The sequence below is a fragment of the Hesperophylax consimilis genome, chromosome 17 (assembly GCF_061612785.1).
Source record: "Hesperophylax consimilis isolate HC1 chromosome 17, BYU_Hcon_1.0, whole genome shotgun sequence".
NCBI classification, from domain to species: domain Eukaryota; kingdom Metazoa; phylum Arthropoda; class Insecta; order Trichoptera; family Limnephilidae; genus Hesperophylax; species Hesperophylax consimilis.
In genome coordinates, this window is record NC_142852.1 from 34,032,943 (window position 1) to 34,053,403 (window position 20,461).

The 20,461-nt window shown below is 37.2% G+C and overlaps 1 protein-coding gene across 1 annotated transcript in view; it reads left to right on the plus strand.

The window, feature by feature from the left end:
* The window catches only part of LOC149416474 (transmembrane protease serine 9-like), a 102,352-nt gene that overhangs the window by 65,567 nt on the left and 16,324 nt on the right, over positions 1-20,461 (plus strand). The window contains exon 10 of the mRNA XM_089641717.1: positions 1,993-2,084. Coding sequence (XP_089497843.1) covers positions 1,993-2,084 — 92 coding nt within the window. The remainder of the gene's footprint in view (positions 1-1,992; positions 2,085-20,461) is intronic.

Sequence of the window (20,461 nt, forward strand, 5' to 3'; positions counted from 1 at the left end):
AAACGGATGCCCTAGTGGCTGTAGTGGATGTATGGAGCTGTTCACACTTGTCCGACACGATTTGAAAACGGATCCGACATTTTTTGTCGGATGGCTCGCCAGCGCAGCGCGTCCGTTTTCAAATCGTGTCGGAACACGCTCGCTCATAGTGTTGTATGGAGCTGTTCACACTTGTCGTCCAGTTGTTCCGGCAGAGTCCCCGCCACACCCCAACCCCTCCCCGCCCGCTCACAGTCGCAAAGAAGCAAGCACGCTGCGTGCTTGTATTTGGTTATTTTGTTAAGTAAATAAATCAAAACTACAATAATGTATAAGGAAATAAATCCCGAAAATTTAATACTACTGGTCGAAGAAAGAGTATAGTAATATTTTATCTTTAACTAAATAAAAACGAAACACTTGGTGTACACAACTTTTGTATATCAAAATTTTAATTTTAATTTTTTAAAGTTTACTTTTTTTTTAATTTTAAAGCTTTAATGAAATGCACGGAAGAGCGTATTAGTTAAATAAACACATAATAAAAAATATTTGAGTTGTTATTGTTTTCTTACTTTAAAATATCGATAGCCTTTCTTCAGGACAAATGCACTTTTTCAATTTTGTATTTTGATATGTTAAGCTCTCTGAAACTCATTCCAGTAGATGGTTAAAGGAAGTGATAGACATTCTCTTAAGCCATTAAGCGCCCTTGAGGTGATTTTCTCATGGTGAAAACGGCGCTATATAAATAATCCAATCATTATTATTCTAAAATAATTAAAGAATTTTAGTTCATCACTTCTCAACTCACCAATTAACACTTGGAAAATTCCTACAGAAAATCATTCGGCTATGATTGGGTGTACCCAAAATTTTCTTTTCACTTTTTTCCTTCTATTTAATAAGTACCACATGACAACAAGAGCTTCATCGTCGTCCATTGCGCACCATTACTGAATAATGAGCAAATAACATGTTTTTGTTGAATCGACAAATATTTTTTTTCGTAGAGTATGGTCCGTTTTTAAAACGGATCCGTTTTTAAAACGGTAGTGTGAACAGGGTCATTGGCCGTCCGTTTTTAAAACGGGACCCGCCTCCGATTTGAAAACGGAAGTGAGAACGGGCCCTAACAGTTGTTAAACAAGTATTTTGTAGACTTCATTGAAAATAAACCTTTTTTTACATGGTAATATTATTCTTAATAAATAGTAATTTCTGTTATAACTCCGGTTCAATGAGCTCTAGAACTTTTGCTTTGAATTTCAGTGTTATTTTCAAAATTGTGTTTCAAAAAATCAGACAAGAAATAAAGCAGGTACCTACCAATACTATAATATTTCTTACCGAATATTATTTTAATTGGCATTTTAAAAGTTTGAATCGATTTGTGGAGATTTCATACCATTCCCATTGCTATATTCTGTTGGTGGAGATTTCATACCATTCCCATTGCTATATTCTGTTTGTGGAGATTTCATACCATTCCCATTGCTATATTCTGTTTGTGGAGATTTCATACCATTCCCATTGCTATATTCTGTTTGTGGAGATTTCATACCATTCCCATTGCTATATTCTGTTTGTGGAGATTTCATACCATTCCCATTGCTATATTCTGTTTGTGGAGATTTCATACCATTCCCATTGCTATATTCTGTTTAGATGAGACACAAAGTGAAAAATTTGTCCACATTTTAACAAACCAATTAGTCTAATTTAACCTTCAACCATCCAACGCTACCGTCGCTCTACCGCCGAACGACCGGAAATTATTTAATTCATTCCCCGGCACTGCTACTCGCGTGATAGTGTAACACGTTTCAAGAGATATTAGAACGCTATAGCACCTCTACGACTATCCCGTGATTTTTAATTATAAACATTGCGCTAATTATAAGCCAAAATGTTTTGAATGTGTATTACTAATAATATTAATTAATAACTTTTTAATATAATATGATATGAATTATTATAACACAGATATTATATAAGATTGTTTTTTTCCAGGGATTGGTGTCTGACACATTGGGGTTACCAGTGTACCTGGTAAGCGAGCGCTGGCTCCTTTCCACGGCATCAGAATGGAACTATCTGCTTGGGTAAGTTCCAGTAGTAAGTTACAGCGCGCTTGTGCTTGTAGGGCGGACTGATTATTCTCAGTAACGGAACTTATATTCCTCTGGCTAATACTACTAGTACTGCACAGCTAATATTATTTACACTTTAACACCCTTTAGTATATAATCATTTTTTTCTGTAAATTCGACACAACTGATATAAAACCGTTAATCATACGTAAATGGTTGTTTATAATTGGGTAAATTTAGAAAAAAAAGGTTTATCCAGTTGTTTCAAAAAGACAAGTCGGTAATATTCATGTTTTTTTTACGTATGATATCGGAGAACTTAAAGAAATTTTTTTCCGTGGGAGCCTGTGTCATCTTTGGAGATGCTGTGTGGAGGGTCTTTCGATGAGAGGAAAGAGTGAGCATAAGCTCAGTAATCGATAGTTAAAAAAATTTCAAGACCCATATTGTAGGAGGGAGGATACACAGGAGGTTTCACAGCCGAGCTATTCAACTCAAGAACGAGTCCTTTAAGCGACCCGTTCTCAGGTGACATATGTCAACCGTGTGCATATGTTGGGAGAGAGTTTGACGTGTTTCCCGACCACAGATAATGTTTAGAAAAGTTATTTTTACGTCACCTTATGTAGGCATACGGGGGGTATCAGGGCGGACCCGGCAGACTTTAACTAGCGATTACTGAGCTTATTTAGACGTCACCTTATGTAGGCATACGGGGGGTATCAGGGCGGACCTGGCAGACTTTAACTAGCGATTAGTGAGCTTATTTAGACGTCACCTTATGTAGGCATACGGGGGGTATCAGGGCGGACCCGGCAGACTTTAACTAGCGATTACTGAGCTTATTTAGACGTCACCTTATGTAGGCATACGGGGGGTATCAGGGCGGACCCGGCAGACTTTAACTAGCGATTACTGAGCTTATTTAGACGTCACCTTATGTAGGCATACGGGGGGTATCAGGGCGGACCCGGCAGACTTTAACTAGCGATTACTGAGCTTATTTAGACGTCACCTTATGTAGGCATACGGGGGGTATCAGGGCGGACCCGGCAGACTTTAACTAGCGATTACTGAGCTTATTTAGACGTCACCTTGTAACATTTATTGCCAATGGGTGGGTGATGAAGAGATTCATTGTATAAATTAATGATGGGTCTTTCGATTGTGACATTAATTGGTAAATTACCGAATACAATTATCTAGTCATCTACGCACACGCACTAACTCAATGTAGGTAGGTAGTGATGAGAACTGATAAGGATGATTAAATAATAGAATATTTTAAATATCAACAGACGCTAATTTATTAAAACAATTATTAAAATAATTAATCAAATAAAATAAACATGAGACTCTAACAAACAACTTATCTCAGGGCGTGTCAAGAATGTACGTGAATTTAACGCCATCTTGATAAAATTTTTGACTAACGAACATGTGACATTAATAAATTTAAAACACTTAAATCTTGTAAGGAATGTCTGAGCGGGCGCCAGCGAGTTATAAAATAACTACGCAAGAAGTTAAAATGAGTAATCCCTATTTGAATTATAAGTACATTGTTAAAAAGATATAAGTGAAAAAGACCTTTCGTAGTTTGCACAGTAGACCCTCATTGTTCCAGCGTCGTACGAACACACCGTCTGCTACCGAGTCCAGCAAGCAACTGTCGACGAAGTGCGCTCCGCACTCATAGCTCGAAACAGTAGTGCCAATTGTAGAATGTTGACCAATGTTTATCTTAATCGGGTAGGAACTGCCCGTCCAGAAGTACGCACTGCTACATTACCCCCCTTCCAAAGGAAAAAATTTTCGGCACGACAATTTTTTTTTTTTTTGATTTTCTCCTCATGCCTCCAAATCCAAGTCCAATAAGTGGTAAAGAGTCACAAAATGCAGATAATGCCTTAGAAGAAGAGTCCAGCACGTTCTGTAGAAGTCCGTGATGTGCTCGCTGAGCAAGGATTGAAGCGCCAACACCCAGGAAGTAGAAGGAAGAATTCTCGCTGATGGAATATCTGAATGACCCTCTTCTGACATCAGTGAAGAAGATTGAACTTGCTTGGCGAAGATAATGAGCCCCGATAATTGTATCACCATTCTCCAATGTTGACAACAAATGCAATCTTGAGAAGCTGCACCCTCTTTCTGATAGCAGTGAACGGCCAGGTAGTATCCTATTAAACTCTTCCCGTAGAAGAATGTTGCTTCCCTGAAGACTCGATCTTGAACAAAATTGCTTCCTCGAAGAATTGATAAAAGTTTGTAAATCTTGAAATTTTGTATTATCTTGAGTTATCTTGACGTGAAGAACCGAAGACTGATGAAGGCGACTGACTTCCTTGAGGCAAGTGAAAAGAAAGGTATGCTATGCTTGACAAAATGGATTACTGAGCAAGGAATTTAACAACTACTGAAGTGTAAACAAAACTTGAATAGAATAACAAATGAAAAGATAAACTGTAGTAAAGACTAACAAAATTTATAAAAAAAATTTTTTTATAAAACGAGTCTAGCTAAAAGTGAAAGCTGAGCGCCCAACAAAAGTTAAATTGAAGCTAAAAGAAAAAACTATAAAATGAAACTAATAACGTCTATATCCACATTGAAGTTACTGCCCTCTGCGAGCAGAGATGAAAAATTATAAAGTTATCCCAGAAACAAACCCAAATTCATAATAAGATAGAAGAGACCGGCTCAAACAGAACCATATATTGATGACCCAATATTGACAAAATACAGCTAAGTCCAAATGAAATTGATGCGACTTATCTTGAGCTCAGAGAGAAGCCACAGCAATTGCATGTGAAAACGCATAGTATTTGTTAAAAGAAAATGTAAAAAAAATTACTCATTTACATTCTTAATAATATGAACAAATATCAATTTAATAATAATTCAAGCCAAGGACATTAAGGGCGACTTGCACCAACTATCGCAAATTTTATCTTAAATTGTATTTAACTAAACGTATTTAAGACCCTAAATACATTTAACTTAAATGCGTTTAGTTGCGTCCTGCACCACGCAGTTCGGTGGCAATTTTAGTTAAACGCGTTTAACGCGTCGGTAAAACAGTTACCGCGTGTTTACCGCCATTTACGCGTAAATAAAACAGCTACGATGTTTCATTTTACTTGAAGTGTCAAAATATATTGTGATTGTGTGTGTGGTTTAATAGTGTGTTCATTTATTTTATGAAGAAAAAGTTAAAGCAAATAGACATAATGATGAAATAATACAAAAAGAGCTTCTGTTGTTGGAATTAAAAATAAAACAATTATCCGAGTAATTTTGTTTTTTTTTATTTCTTTTACATATTATATTGTTTTAAAGTATTATAAGAATGCTGTAGGTATGATTAGAAGTTTACAACCTTGCAAAGTACTCCTCGATAAGGAGTGTTAGCTCCAGGTGACGAGCACCTCGCTGATGTTTTATTGGTGTTGAATTTTAACTGAGGTTCAATTTCTTGCACTAATAATGATGTCATTTCTTTACTGAGACGAAATATTCTTTGAAATTTCTTGGCACTGAGTGTTTCAAATAAATTTGTTCTCTTGTTTACTTTTCTGACTATATTATAATTTATTTAAGTTATTTATAATTTCAATAACATAATTTCTTCATGATCGTCAGAATACAAATCCCAAATGTTCATTGTGAATACAAATTAAAATGAGATAGATTTTAAACACAATCAGAAATCGAAGAGATAACCTAAATATTTTTGACAGTACTGCTTTACGAGTAGGGCTAAACACGTTTAACTCAGTTAAACAGCCGCTTTTGGGTATTTAACTTTGACAGTTCTTTAAACGCATTTAACGAATTAAATTTTGTGGTGCAAGACGCCAAGTCGACTTAAATCAAATAATGTGTTTAAAATTATATTTAAATCAAATTTAACTTATGGTGCAAGCCGCCCTAAGAGCAATAAAAGTAAAAAAACTTCATGAAAGGATGCAATTTTTAAATGTTAACAAAAATATGAATCTGTAAATCTCAAATAACCTGAGCGAGTGAAAACTCACTAAATTTCAAAATAAATATTAAATAAATAAATAAATTATTAAATTAATTATTATGACATAAATTTTTTTTTTTAAATATTTGAAAAGTGTATTCAACAGTGACTAAATCAAAGAAAACACCATGCCAATGGTTTCCTAAAACCAGAGAAAAATAGAATGTTATGAGCATCTGAGGCTATCGCGGAAAACTGCATGAAGTATTTTCTAAATTAATGAATTAAAATAGTCAACCAACACCAAGGCAAACTAAGGTACTAAAGAACAACATATAAAGAACAACCATGCACACAATTAAAATGATACGAGGACCAAGCTTGGTACAGAACTGTTAAACCGAAATACAGCTTCGTATATGCCATAATTGAAATACAGTATGTCCCTCTAGAAAGGACAAACCGTACCTCAAAACAAGTCGCCATCGCGTACTTAGTTCATTAAAGAACAATTAGTATAATCTCACAAAGTAAAATCAGCTATTAAAAGATCCCTCGAACAGAAAAACAGCACAAAACAGTGGCCAACTGAGATTGTGAACTTCACTGCCCTCGGATAACGTATAAAATGATACAATGGATTCAAATCGTGAGATCACAAAATGTTCAAAACAATATGATTCAACTTAAATCCAAAAAAAAAAAGTGGATTCAATGCGTGAGATTAAAAAACGTCAATCCCCCGCGTTGAATCGGAATGGACACATTACTCCCCAAAACACATACTACACATGTACACAAAGACAAAACAAAACTTATACAAAAATCCACTCAATGTGAAGACACAAAAATACTAGTCATGTCCTCACAATGAGAGAACACAAGAAAAATTGCAAACCTGAGGGCAAGGCAAGCAATAACCTAATATATAACAAGAGAAAAGGGATTAATTCTCAAATAAAAGTATAACGATTACAACATAAGAAAAAAATAGTTCATCAATTAACCCACCCCAAGGTCAGTTAGCTTCTTCTAACTTGATTATATCCTTAACATGAAAAGTTCCCACGGGTTTCCCTGTCGTATCCGCTAATTGATAAGCAACCGGCGATATCTTGCAAATAATTTTACTACGTATAAATTTGGGGGCTAATTTTGCTGAAAAGTATCTACCAGCGTCAGACAAAGCAAATGACCTTCTCCAGACAATGTCCCCAACCTCATATTGAACGTCCCTACGACGCAGATTATATTGAACCTTATTACGTTCGTATGATTGTCTTAAGGACGTGCGAACTTGGGAGAAAATGTCATTTAATTCATGTAAATCAGATGCCCATGAATCGCGTTTAGAGAATCTGATGTCTTCCGCGTTAAAGTCTACACCTTTGTAGTCATTTCCCGAAATTACAATCTCTCTACCAAAATTAAGGAAGAACGGAGTATAGCCTGTGACTTCATGAACAGCCATGTTTATAGCCAGTTCAATTTCAGGTAGATGGCACGCCCAGGATCTGTGATCAGATCCCACAAAAGAACCCAGGGCTGCTACCAACACCTTGTTTACACGCTCAACAGGGTTATTCTGCGGGTGATATCTGCAATTATAAAACATGTGACGGATATGAAATTTATTGGCCAGCGCTTTCATGTCACGCGATATATATTGTGGGCCATTATCCAAAACAATCGTATCTGGAACACCGAATTTATAAAAGATATCATTTTCCAAAATTTCCGCAATAACACTACCCGTTGCTTTCCTAAGTGGAAAAAGTCTAGTATACTTGGTAAAGAAATCAGAAACCACTAAAAGGTTAGTATAACCCTTTTTGTAAGAATTAGGGTAAGGACCTAATAGATCTGTCGCAATCATTTGCCACGGCCTTTGCACCAGTTTCGGGTCACCCATCAAACCAGGCGGCAGTAAGTTAGAACTTTTATAACCTAAACAAGTATGACATTTACTTACAAAAGACTTCACATCAGCTGCCATTTTTGGCCAGTAGTATTTAAGTTTAATCCTATTTAACGTTTTTAAGATGCCAAAATGTGCACAAGAAGGCGGAACGTGATTTTGAACGATGACGTTTTTCCTACACTCTTTTGGGAGAACTTCCTTCCAGTCATAAGACCTGTGTAGAGCCTCCATGCTCTGAATGTGTTTGAAGATGACACCATTGCAAACTTTAAACGCTGGAAATTTTTCCGGATTAGCCAAAATTTTCTCTTTCAAACTTAAGTACCAACGGTCGGAAGTGGAAAAGGACTGATTAATCAAGTCAACATGTAAAGGGTCACGAGACAGTGCGTCCGGAACAATGTTGTCTTTACCGCTCCTATGAATTATTTCAAAATTGAACTGCTGAAGTCTAACCGCCCACCGCGCTAATCTACCCGACGGAGACTTTAGGTTTGTAAGCCATTTTAGACTATGGTGATCAGTGATCACCTTGACAGGAATAGGCGAACCTTCAATATAACCCCTAAATTTCTCTAGTGCAAATATCATAGCATTTAACTCCTTCTCGGTTGTGGAGTGATTTTTCTCCTGTGCAGATAGTGATCTGGAAATAAAGGAAATAGGGTGTTCTATACCATTAACGTCAGATTGAGAAAGGACCGCCCCCAAACCGGTGTTCGATGCATCGCAACTAATTGTAAAGGGTTTACTAAAGTCGGGACAAGCAAGAACAGGAGCCTTGACCAGAATATTCTTTAATTTGGTAAAGGCAGCATCAGCCTGTTCATTCCATACAATTTTTTTACCAGCAAACTCCTTTTTGGTTAAATAATGCAAAGGTGCTGCAATTAAAGAAAAATTTAAAATAAACCTTTTGTACCAAGAAAGTATACCGATAAACCTACGCAAGCTCTTTTGCGACGTTGGAATGGGGAAGTCAACGATTGCTTTTACTTTTCCCTGGTCAGTTCTCAACCCATCCTTATCAATCACGAAACCTAGGTATTTAAGGGAGTCACGACAAAAGACTGACTTCTCTACGTTGTTATGGATATGTATTTGACACTATGTTACGATACTTACTTAGCCCATAGATGTGTTAATAGGCTGTTATTGTGTGTGGTTTTTCTAAGTACATTATTGACTGTTAATATGATTGAATAGTGGGTGGCCAAGTTTGACTTTGTTGGTCTTTGAAGGCCAACGCGCCAGAGTCCCTTCCAGTGGTTGAACTGGAAAAGAGCTCGCCAAACCGACCTACCGACGGTAGAGCATAATTCTCCATTCAGGGCGGGGAAAAATATATCCCATCTACATGATGTTTGAAAGGAAGTTGCAAGGTTGTAGAATGAAAGTAATCTGGATAAACTTTGGACTGGCCGTAACAAATTATATTTGATAAATTTCACAGAGAAATACAAAAAAGGTGAAAACTTACCCCCATCGACCAGAACGTAGAATCTATCTACCCTGTCTAAAATAATAAGAACGTATTTAGTTATGAGGAACGAACACTGAGTGCCGCGAATGGCGGAGTAGATGAATCAGCCATGTAGCTAGAGGACGGCAGCATCAGGATGTGGCTGGCCGACGGCCCAGTGTGGTCCAGCCAGTAGGAGTAGACGGCATCAGAATGTGGCTGGCCTACGGCCCAGTGTGGTCCAGCCAAGAGGAGTAGACGGCATCAGAATGTGGCTGGCCTACGGCCCAGTGTGGTCCAGCCCTGAGTAGACGGTTAATCCGTAAGTTGCCCTTCCACGAGGCAAGGTGGAACTTAATAATGCTCTGAATCAAAATGCACACGGCGAAAACAGTTTATCGGCAGAAATAATCACCGATCGCTTGGATAAACTATGATTACCCCCACGGCCACACATGGTAAAAACGTTTTCATTATTCACGCCACCCGGGGCGAATTCCACTCGCGGGAAATATGACTAGACTTCTAATCTCGAAGCACAAACTGAACATTTCGGTATTAATCGCAAATCCATGAAATAACTTTCGATTAGAGCCTCAGACCTCCAGAAATAATAATTGACCCCCCGACCGGACACCCTCTCCCTTCTCTGACCGGCCGGGAAGTGCCACCATCTCTAATTTTTTCTCACTTCCTGTTAAAGTTCCTTGTTGCCAGAGCATAAACAATAGACAAGATAAATCACAGATTTGACAGGTTCTTACTTAGAGTGAAAATCGTATGTTATTTTCATAACATTACCCCGGTCGCCCCCAACGTGTTTGCCCTCAAACACAAGGAGAACAAAATAAAAGCCTGAGCTAAGAGATACCCTAACTTGGTCTGATGGGTTCCTAAAACATACATGATATAATAACATAAAAAAACGAGTTATATAGCAGAAATGTACTAAAAGTAATAGTATGCTTGCAAAAGGGTGTGTCACAAAATCAGTCGCGCCCATCATGCGTAAGACATGATGGATGAGTCTGCGGCGCATCCAATTGAAGTTCAGAGTATTAGATATAACAAAATCAGAACTTAGAAATAAAGACCTTAAATTGTACACAATTAGCAGTAAGAAGATACGTGGACGGGGCCCGTAATCACCCGCAGCATGTACGACGCTGGGTGATGTATTCTGACTCTCGTCTGGGACTACCGTAGACGTAGCATCTATAACAGAATAGAACTTAAAATTAGTATACAAATATTATCACTAAAGCATGACATCAATATACATCAAAACATTAAATATGCACAATGCATCACTGTTCAGATTCACTTTTTTAAATAAGCCAAAGTAGGCTACACTCGTAGATGGTGTACCATCTGCACTTTATCACTGATTCTAAATCCATTTTGGAAAAGAAGAGTTCCTCTATAGAAGAGTATTCCTATCTAACTCCCTAAACTGGTCTCGTGGGTTTAGTTTTTCTGACAGTTATACAATAGAAAACAACATATAAGTTTATTTTACCATTGGTATATGAAATACAGGATATAACCAACCATTGTAAATGAATGGTGTTATGAATAGTCTTACAATCATCGCAAAAATGATGCCACATTATTTAGTAAACAACCATCGTTAAAAATGGTGCCAATAGAATTGTTAGCGACCATCGTAAATAAATGGTGCTATAAATAGTCTACAACCATCGTTAAAAATGGTGCCAATCAATTAAGTATTCGTCTTTTGTCCCCGAGGGTTCAATTTGTAAATTGTAGTATTAGTGTAACTAATTACCGAGGTTCTCACAGGAACCAATCAATCACTAATTTATTTTTAGGATTGATTTACATTTTTCAAATGATGAAGTTTTAATATTATATAAATTTATTAATATTAGTTCAGTAGTAACTTGTTTATAGAAACTTAACAAGAATTTTTTGTAATAGTAAAGATACTTACATAGACAAATGGGCAATGAGACCTATGTAAGCACAATATATTTAAACTCGGAACATCTTGAAATACTGGGCGAATAACTCCATATGTTTTTACTTAAAGTAATACAATATAAAGGTATATGAACACAGTTCATATGATATTAAGCTTAGAATACAAGAGGATATGCGGGTTCATATCGTCGTATAATCCAAGTTGACATAAAAATAAACTTAAAAATAAATATGAGCTAAGTTGAACTGATCGTGACCAGAAATATAAATGTATTTGTGTTTCGAAGCATCTCACATTTGTATATATATTTTATAATCTACAAAATTTTAACTTATTATTTTAATGAGAAATTATACTCGAGTAATCAACTGGAGTAAAATTAATTTTCCGTAAAGGACGAACTTAAAAATATGTATATTTTATAATCTACAAAATTTTAACTTATTATTCTAATGAGAAATTATACTCGAGTATCAACTAGAGTAAAATTAAATTTTCCGTTTTTCTTCGGCGGCGGTACCTCCACCTCAGAACTCGAGCCCGAAAGAACCCGTCTAACCAAGCGGAGCCAACTCTGCACTCGCACTTCCTCTGCGCAAAGGAAGGCGCGTGAACAGAGCGACTCACATTTAGTTTTTTTCCTTTTTTTTTTTTGAATCTCCATATTTTAAAGAAGCAACCCTAGGTTTAGAGTTGTTGTGACTCTTCTTCCTACATTCCGATATTAGATGCCCCTTTAATTTACAAAAAGAACAATAAATATTGTTCCCTGAAGAATTTGTTTCAGTATGACACATCTCCTTTTCTCATTGATGTTGTCTATTGTTGTCGACATTTTGAAGTTTACTTATGAAACCGCAAGTATTGAATACAAAATGATAATAAATTAGCTAATGACGATAGCTATGAATATATTGCACTCCCGCGAGGCAAATATATAATTAAATGCACTTATAAGCACTGTATAGTATTGGTTGCATAACATAATTATCGAAACTTTCAAAGTGTATTATTATTTTGACAGTTGTTGTCAAAATCGCGATGTTTGTTTACGCTTGACATTCCTAGCTGTCAAGTTGACACATAGTATTGTGTTGCCCGTAAAATAAAATAATATTGCCCGTAAAATAAAATAATATTGCCCGTAAAATAAAAATAAATTATAATAATGCGTACAAATCGTTATTTATGTTGGTTGCACTGATGGCACTTTGATAAGTTCGCACTGTTGACTGACATTTATGTACCTAATAACATTTATAGGTTATGTTTTATGTGAGACACGTCGAAACAAAACAAATACACATGATTACTAAAATGCTTGCAACTTCGACTCAAAATCAAATAATAAGAACAAATACGAACCAACCACGTTGATGCGCCATGTTATGAATAAGCCATGTTATGTTTTAATTTACATACAGGGCGGGGAGAATTATATAATAGATGCATGACGTTTGAAAGGAAGTTGCAAGGTTGTAGAATGAAAGTAATCTGGATAAACTTACTGGCCGTAACAAATTATATTTGATAAATTTCACAGAGAAATACAAAAAAGGTGAAAACTTACCCCCATCGACCAGAACGTAGAATCTATCTACCCTGTCTAAAATAATAAGAACGTATTTAGTTATGAGGAACGAACACTGAGTGCCGCGAATGGCGGAGTAGATGAATCAGCCATGTAGCTAGAGGACGGCAGCATCAGGATGTGGCTGGCCGACGGCCCAGTGTGGTCCAGCCAGTAGGAGTAGACGGCATCAGAATGTGGCTGGCCTACGGCCCAGTGTGGTCCAGCCAAGAGGAGTAGACGGCATCAGAATGTGGCTGGCCTACGGCCCAGTGTGGTCCAGCCAAGAGGAGTAGACGGCATCAGAATGTGGCTGGCCTACGGCCCAGTGTGGTCCAGCCAAGAGGAGTAGACGGCATCAGAATGTGGCTGGCCTACGGCCCAGTGTGGTCCAGCCCTGAGTAGACGGTTAATCCGTAAGTTGCCCTTCCACGAGGCAAGGTGGAACTTAATAATGCTCTGAATCAAAATGCACACGGCGAAAACAGTTTATCGGCAGAAATAATCACCGATCGCTTGGATAAACTATGATTACCCCCACGGCCACACATGGTAAAAACGTTTTCATTATTCACGCCACCCGGGGCGAATTCCACTCGCGGGAAATATGACTAGACTTCTAATCTCGAAGCACAAACTGAACATTTCGGTATTAATCGCAAATCCATGAAATAACTTTCGATTAGAGCCTCAGACCTCCAGAAATAATAATTGACCCCCCGACCGGACACCCTCTCCCTTCTCTGACCGGCCGGGAAGTGCCACCATCTTGAATTTTTTCTCACTTCCTGTTAAAGTTCCTTGTTGCCAGAGCATAAACAATAGACAAGATAAATCACAGATTTGACAGGTTCTTACTTAGAGTGAAAATCGTATGTTATTTTCATAACAACGTTAATAGTCAAACCTGCGGCTTGTAACTTTTGTTTAACCCGTCTTAAAAGATCAATGTGTTTTTCAAAGGTAGAGCTAATGATAATTATGTCATCTAGATAACAAAAGACCTTCCCATCGAACTCCGGACCCAAGACCTCGTCCATTAGCCTCATCATCCGAGAACTTGCACCATGAAGACCAAAAGGCATTGTTACAAAGTGGAATAGGCCTCGTTTAGGGATAGTAAATGCGGTTTTCTCTTTAGAATCTTCCTCTAACGGGATTTGAAAAAAAGCATCATTAAGGTCTAAAGTTGATAGATAACGTGCTCCTCCGAGACTATTTAAGATATCAGATATCAACGGTAGACTATACGCGTCCCGTCGCGAGACCGCGTTGAGTTTTCTACTATCCAAGCAAAGTCTAAAAGAACCATTTTTCTTAGGCACTAAAACAATAGGGTTATTCCACGAGCTATTGCTGGGTTCTACTACTCCCAGATTTAATAGTCTGTCAAGTTCTCTGTGAGCTTCCGGCAATAAATGAGGAGATATCGGATAAACACGTTGCTTAATAGGTTGACAATCACCCGTGTCAATGACATGTTTTTCAAGAGACGTTCTACCCAAACGATTACCAGAAAAGGCTTTAAATTCCAGTATAACGTTATTTAAGATTGATTGTTGAGATGAATCTAAGTTCTCAAAGCTATCCAGTCCTCTTACCTCAGACACGCAACTATTGTCAGAGTCATTAGTCATTAATTTAGTTAACTTGGGACAAATGTTAAAAACTTTCCAAAAGTCGCAACCGAGGATGATGTTAGATTTTATATCTGGCATAACCACAAAATTAAAAATTTTCTTAACGTTACCAAGAACTACCGGAACCGCAATTTTGTGAACGCACTCCACAGTATGACCCGTAGCAGAAGTGAGTGAAAATTTTTTCTTAAGAACAGAAAGATTTAACCTTAGATTTAAAAATTGACGATGAAAATTATTACCAATAATTGAGATATGCGAACCAGAGTCGAGAAGGCCAGAAAAGTTGGAACCCAGAACCTGGAAAATGATGTGTGGACGGCCATCCCTTTTAGCCGCACTCACCACCTTCGAAGTCCAAAGGTTCTTGAAGAAAGTTCTGGTTTCCGACAGCACAGCAAACCGATGCCTGGCGGTGATGTCAGCGAACGGTGTCGACTTGCCGCCCGCAGACAGGACCCCCAGGACATCTAGTTTTTTGCCTGCCGGCAGTTGCATGAAGGCGCCTTCACCCCAGGACGGCCACAGCGGAAACATCTCACCTCCCTAGAACTCATATTTGACGGGCTACGTTTACTGAACTCAAAAGATTGACGATGATTCCTGAAATTGGGATTATTCTGAGACATTCTGTTATTCCCTCTGCTAAATGCATTATTTGAGGAGGAATGAGAAACATTATTATAATTAACTGTATTTGCATTTGGCGGGGAAGGTCTGGAATCAGACCGACTGTCTGCTAGTTCAATCATTTTTCCCAATTTTTTTAGACAATTAATGTCCGAGATGACAGAGAGCGACAATTTTTTAATGTATCTCGGTAACATATTACATTGCAATATTTCCAGAATTTCGTCATCTGGTAATTTCGACGACAATTGATTGTTTAAAGTCAAGACACGTGTTATAAATGAACCCAGGTTCTCTTTTTGTTGCTGGTACGTGGCTCTGATCTGAGCAACTAAACGTCTTTCATGGTCCAGTAGCTCGAATTCTTCCTTTAGAGCAATTACAATATCCGACCATGACTTAAAAGAAGAACGGTTGACTCTAAACCAGTCTAAAGCATGACCTGTAAAAAGTTCCACCGCAGATGAAAAAAGAGAAGCTGTACTTACGTTCCGAGATATAGACAAATCGTTGACCCGTTCAATGAAATTATGTACGTTCCCCGTACCGTCGAAGGTTAAGTTCCATTTGTGAACCGGAACTGTGTTAGACACGACCGCCGAATTTGCCGAAGTAGTGCCATCCTCTGGTTTTGACATGATTAACGCACGACTTCTTGTTAAAATGGTCGAATCCGTCATACCTAACTAACAGGGTAGGTAGAAAAAATCATTAGAACATGCAAGCAACAATACAACAACCACAATCACCGCAAAACAAAAAATATAAAAGAAGTGTGACGTCAGCGTACTAACGAACACGATAATAAGACGAAAAACGTCATGAGTTGTGCCAGATTAAAAAGCTGCGTAATATGAAAAATTATTAAAATCTCAGAGACACGATGTATTTCGAACAACACCCGAACATCTACCATGCAAAACGAAAGGTCTTTTTCAAGGGATTATACAAGAAAATTATGAAAAAAAATCAGACATACCAATACAAGATTAAAACAATGAAAGAAAAAAAATACTGCATTTATTAATTAGTCAAACTTAGGTTCACCCACAAGGGCTGCCATTTGTAACATTTATTGCCAATGGGTGGGTGATGAAGAGATTCATTGTATAAATTAATGATGGGTCTTTCGATTGTGACATTAATTGGTAAATTACCGAATACAATTATCTAGTCATCTACGCACACGCACTAACTCAATGTAGGTAGGTAGTGATGAGAACTGATAAGGATGATTAAATAATAGAATATTTTAAATATCAACAGACGCTAATTTATTAAAACAATTATTAAAATAATTAATCAAATAAAATAAACATGAGACTCTAACAAACAACTTATCTCAGGGCGTGTCAAGAATGTACGTGAATTTAACGCCATCTTGATAAAATTTTTGACTAACGAACATGTGACATTAATAAATTTAAAACACTTAAATCTTGTAAGGAATGTCTGAGCGGGCGCCAGCGAGTTATAAAATAACTACGCAAGAAGTTAAAATGAGTAATCCCTATTTGAATTATAAGTACATTGTTAAAAAGATATAAGTGAAAAAGACCTTTCGTAGTTTGCACAGTAGACCCTCATTGTTCCAGCGTCGTACGAACACACCGTCTGCTACCGAGTCCAGCAAGCAACTGTCGACGAAGGGAGTCGCTATATGCACAGCGACTAGTCGACAGGGGCGTGGCCAACATATCCGAGCATACCCGAGTGTGTTCCGAGTAAATTGTTTCTCACTGCCATGTCACTGCCGTGAAACGAAACGTCAGAAATCATCAGAAATTGCGTCTTTGTGTGCCGGTTTATACCGTCTTTTAGAAGTTTCGTTAAGTAATTTCAAAAAGAATTCAGAGACGGGTGTTATCAGTGGATACATTGACAATGAAGTAAATTATGAAGCATGTCTGTGTTCTGTGAACGCGTTGGGGCACTCTTTTTCAACGAGAGACAGTATGAAAAAGAAGAGGTAAGTTCTAAACCTTAGGGCCTAGGTCTATGGTAGGCCTTCCCATTTCTTCAGTTCATAAGCAGCTGCTGATATTTACGAGTTATTCGAAATTAACATTTCCAATCTTTCAGATGCAGTATACACGTTCTGCCCGCCTACAGTGGAGTTCTTTGGGATTCCATTTTTTTGGGCTGCCATTTACATTCGGTATGAATGCGTACAGAGTGCGCCAAGGCCCCCGACTACACCGCCCAAATAAAAAGAAGAAAATAGAGTTGAATTGGTATGTTAATACACCCTTGAACCACATCAGCTAGGCCTACTCCCCCTCGTCTTTCAATAGTAGCATTGACAGAGCACCGAGGACTCTCTGGTCCAAGATTAATGTCTATAACCCCAAAATGATCACCTTATCGTCGGTGATGTGTTTAAAATAAAAAAAAGCGATGGGCCTGGGCCTAGGTAATCTAGGACTAGATTACACCAGGGGCCTTCCTAATATGGTAGTTGGAGCTCCGTCTCATTTAGATTAACACGACAATCACACCAATCACAATTCATCTTTGTGTGTTTAAAAGTGTGCCGTGGCTCGTAACACATCCTCATGTCGTGTTAGTCTAAAGAAGACCATGCTCAAAGTGCCAAATTAATTAAAGCCCCTGCAGCTATATCTCATTTCACAATTTTAATTCATATCACACTGGATTATAACCACACTTGTAATTTTATACTAATGTCAACATTGCATAGGCCCTAACAACTTTTGTAAAAGTTAATCATCTGCGTCAAATAAATTAACCATAGGCAATTTATTTGCCCCATAAATAATAGGCGTCTTATGCGTATAAGCCTATTAGACCATATACCTTGAATTGTTCTTTCAGGCTGATCACCCAAACCATAAGAAGAAGAGGTTCCGGGTTTCGGACTCCAAGAAGCTTGGTTGTCCCGCAATGATGAGTGTGAAACAAATAAAATATTTTCCAGAATTTCCTGTTCCACCTCAAATTGCAGAAAGAGCAAAAACGAAGGTATGATAGTTTCTTTTCTCTGCTTATCCCTACATGGGCAATCACTTTATAACATTATTTTAATGTTTTCACTATAGTTAGATGCAGTGTTGTGTCAGATACTTTTTAAAAGTATCTAGATACAGATACCTGGCAAAATTTGTAGCCAGATACAGATACAAGATACATTGTAAAATTGTATCTGTATGTAGATACATATACTTTTTAAAAGTAACTCACAGATACTCGGATACTTTTCTTCTTTTTGGGGGAAAACTTAAAAAAATATATTATATATTATCGAAAACAGCGATTACTTTAATTTCTTAAAGACGGTAGACGTAAACGCTTGTGATTATTTTACATATTTACACTTGCTTGTTTTATTCGTTGCCCAAAAAGATATTGGCAAATTGGCCTGCAAGCGGTGATAACATAAATGCATTAGGGGTCCTCGCGAGTACCCGGGTAGCATATTACTATCCGGGTACCCGACGCCCCTTGGATAAATAAAACATACGTGAACTATGTGCAACTTGATTACTTTGGGTTCTGATGGAAAATTAAAAAAAAAAAATTAATTATTCATTATTTTATTTTTTAAATTCTTTTTTTTTTATATAAGGGGGTACCCGGGTACTCGGTTACTCGGTTACTCGGGTTAGGACCCCTAAAATGCATGTATATAAACTGCTATAAAATATTATACACTAGATGGACAAAGGTACCCACTAGCTGAATCTGTGAGAAAACTTTAAAATTAACTAGAGAAAATCGGTAAAGAAGTTCACTTCGAAAATAAAGTATCTGAAAGTATCTGAGGTGTCAGATACTAGTAAAAATGTATCTAGATACAGATACAGTTATAGAAATATAGCTAGATACAGATACACAAAAATGTATCTAGATACTTCACAACACTGGTTAGATGCAAGGTTATACAAATACCGTTTTGGACAACACACATTTGTTTAGAAGGAAATGTGGTGGGAATACGCAACTTCCCATCGCTTACTTAAACACATTTTCAACATTCTTATCTATTGAATTTGACTGTGCTGCCATGGTAGAGGTCAGCACAGTACCATGGCCGGAAATATGATTCCCAGGGCCTCAACACTGCAAAATAGGTGTGAAGCATACTTCCCTGTGCCCTTCAGGAAATCAGATATTTTTTTGTTGAAAATATTATTTTATATTTTTTACTGCCTACCAAACCAATAATTACTGTTTTTGTAGGGTTCTGTTATTTTTATTTATAGTAAAACATTGTGGCTTGTTTTCAGATTCTGAAACGAGTGAAGGCAGCCCTTCAATCCACCAGCCCACCTAAATGTGTGCTACGTTATTACGCCTTGGCAATCGGAGAAGCGAGCCACAACCACAGCAGAGACGCGGCCAAGATGACCCAAGAAATTCATCCTGACCTGATACAGGAGATCAACAGGCTTGTTGAAGCTGGAGTTTCCTCAGTACGAGATGTGTCTCTATTGTTGGAGCAATTTATTAAACATAAATTTCAGGATGGGGCAGAACCTGATCGGCTCAATTCAGGGTTTATCTGTCATGTTTTTAAAGGGGTTTGTTCCCTCAATGTTTATATTTCCTTTGTGTGGTGTAATGTATTATTTTCCATTAATAAAATAATATCAAATTTTTTAAATTTTTTTTTATTGGTTTTCAAGCTACAATCCCGTTAAACTGCAATAAAGCAGTTTGTCAACAGGATGTTAATGATCAATTACATACATACACACATAATATTATTACTATAACTATACAATTAACACACCTAAATTAATATAAACTATCTCTATTTAGTAACCATTGTTTCAGCATACCTATATCTCAATCTATTTGTAGAATCGCAATTTTTTATATTAATGGGTAACATGTTAAGCATTTTTGGCACGTTAAATTCTAGGGTTCGCCGTCCGTATTTATTATTATATTTTGGAACAAGCATTCCTTCATTCTTTGTAAACCTTGTATTATATTCATGTTCCACTTTCTTTTTATAATCAGACTCAGATACAATTGTTGAATCAATATTTTGTACCATAATAAGGCCTGCACCGGTAATATTGTTAAATTCCGATACAACAATGATATGTTTCGTCTCTGTGAAAAAATATGTTTTTGAGCTAATAACTTAACCATAGAATTTTGTACTGATTGCAGGTGGTTTAAATTAGTTTTACAAGAGTGACCCCAAGTAGTTAAACCATACCGTAAAGTTGATTCTGCGAGTGATAGGTAAATAATTTTTTAAATATTCACCGGAACGAAA